The 1,841-nt window shown below is 51.9% G+C and overlaps 1 protein-coding gene across 1 annotated transcript; it reads left to right on the top strand.

The window, feature by feature from the left end:
• Positions 1-523: 523 nt before the first annotated feature.
• On the top strand, positions 524-1,240 carry LOC124374309 (sentrin-specific protease 1-like). The gene has a single exon (XM_046832542.1). The coding sequence runs from the start codon at positions 524-526 to the stop codon at positions 1,238-1,240; it is 717 nt and encodes a 238-aa protein (XP_046688498.1).
• Positions 1,241-1,841: the final 601 nt, after the last annotated feature.

Genomic DNA, 1,841 nt, shown 5'->3' with positions numbered 1-1,841 from the left:
AAATATTACAACCTAAGGCGGAGAGAGGAAAATTTCCGGGTTGGGGAGTTGGTGTGGCTGAAACAACACCATCTCTCGTCGGCGATTGACTCTTTCGCCTCGAAGCTAGCGGCAAAATACGACGGGCCTTATAAAATTGTAGAAAGGTTCGGATCAAACATCTATAGCCTCTGTGGTCGAAAAAAGAATGTGCTACGAGCTCACGTCAAAGACTTAAAAAAGTATGTCGACTAAGGGAACACGTCTATCTGGCTGAATAAGCCGGATGTTGCAGCTCCTACTGGGTAAGTAGTAGGCTGTAACTTCGCACGTTATAGATAAGGATGTCTAGTTTAGTTTTGTGATTCCTGCATGTGTTGAACTCTTGCTTTGGGTTGCAGGTTGCACGCTAACTGCACTATCCCCTGCTATTTGCATTTGTAGTTTTTGTGTGCTTGAGTGGTTACCTTGTGGCTTTGCACGGTAGTCTAGAGCTTGGCTTGTGTGTCTGGGTTTTTGTTCCACAGTTTGACAGATAAGGAAGATGGCACGAGTCGTAAGGAAACAGGTCCGTTTGCTGCCATGCGATTCAGAGCGGCTCTTTCCTGGACAGCTGCTAAACGGCGGGGTAATTTCGGCGTATCTGCGGCTTCTGGAGAGACGGAATGCTATGGATCATAACCTGCCAAATGTCCTCGCACTGGACTCCTACTTCTTCACGGTGCTGAAGAGATCCGGCCACGAGCGAGCGCGGGGTCACCATCGCGACCAGGACTTGTGGGATTATGGGAAAATCCTCGTCCCCGTACATGAGGAGTTGGCGGACGTCGGCCACTGGTGGCTTCTCGTAGTAGAGCCACGGAAGGAAACCATCAGCGCATACGACTCCCTAAAAGGAAGAAACCACAAGCCGGCGATGGATCTTCTGCGCGAATACCTGAAGAAGGAGGAGATGAGGGCCAAGACCGAGGCCCGGAGTTGGTGCCTCTACGGTGAGCGGAGTTGTCCTTCACAGGACAACCTTGTGGACTGCGGGGTTTTCCTCTGCGCTATCGCTGGAGCCATCTGCGGGGGACGGGAGGCTAAGGAATTGCGAGTAGATGGCCGAGAGTTCAGGCGGCAGATGGCGAAAGAACTTCGGGAGGATTCGGTGACCGAGAACAAGAGCAGCCAGCCGGAATTGTTTCCGGGGGAGGAACCGGACTGGTCCTTCGAAGATCTGGCCAAAGAGTTAGACCAGCTAACTGACCCAACGAAGTAGTCACTTATACTTCCGGCCGAGGACGAAACACCAGAAGAGATCGGTGTCCTGCAGGAGGAGGTGGACGTGATAAACCCACCGGAAGGTGCCGCGGGAACGTCCTCGGGACACATGGAGGTTGACAAGTGTAGGTCTCCCAAACCCACACTACTAGAGCTGGCCAGACTGTCACCTATGGACGAGGGTGACGTCCTCTCTTTGTCGCCCGGGTGGAGCATGGGCAGCTCGATTGAAGTGATCCCGGACCCCGAGGAAGAGGAATTCCTTCGAGTAGCCCCGTCGGTGAAATCCCAGCCAGAGGAGACGGCAACGCAGGAAAGGATGGGCGACCCTCCAGAGCGTCCTCACGGCACCAAACCAAAGAGGACCCGTGGAAAACGCCGTACCATGAAGGTCCAGATACCGGGGACGAACGAGTGGAAGAGGATAAATGTCCGGAAATTGGGCCTTCCAGTCTTCCCAAAGAAAAAATAATGGAAAGAGAGGGCAGTTTAAGAAGAATTTTTATTTTGTTTTCTCCTACGGGGCGTAGGGGAATTTAGTAATTCGAGAACGAAGTGTACACTTTTAGTTTGCCTTATTTCTTTTATGTTTAGTTTTT

This window comes from Homalodisca vitripennis, unplaced genomic scaffold, assembly GCF_021130785.1.
Source record: "Homalodisca vitripennis isolate AUS2020 unplaced genomic scaffold, UT_GWSS_2.1 ScUCBcl_7861;HRSCAF=15715, whole genome shotgun sequence".
In the NCBI taxonomy this organism is placed as follows: domain Eukaryota; kingdom Metazoa; phylum Arthropoda; class Insecta; order Hemiptera; family Cicadellidae; genus Homalodisca; species Homalodisca vitripennis.
The sequence above is the reverse complement of the archived record's forward strand: the minus strand, read 5'-3'. Positions and strand labels throughout refer to the sequence as shown.

What these genes read in the sequence shown, in the direction of transcription:
- LOC124374309 (XM_046832542.1), top strand. Translation starts at nt 524, where the DNA reads ATGGCACGAGTCGTAAGGAAACAGGTCCGTTTGCTGCCATGCGATTCA.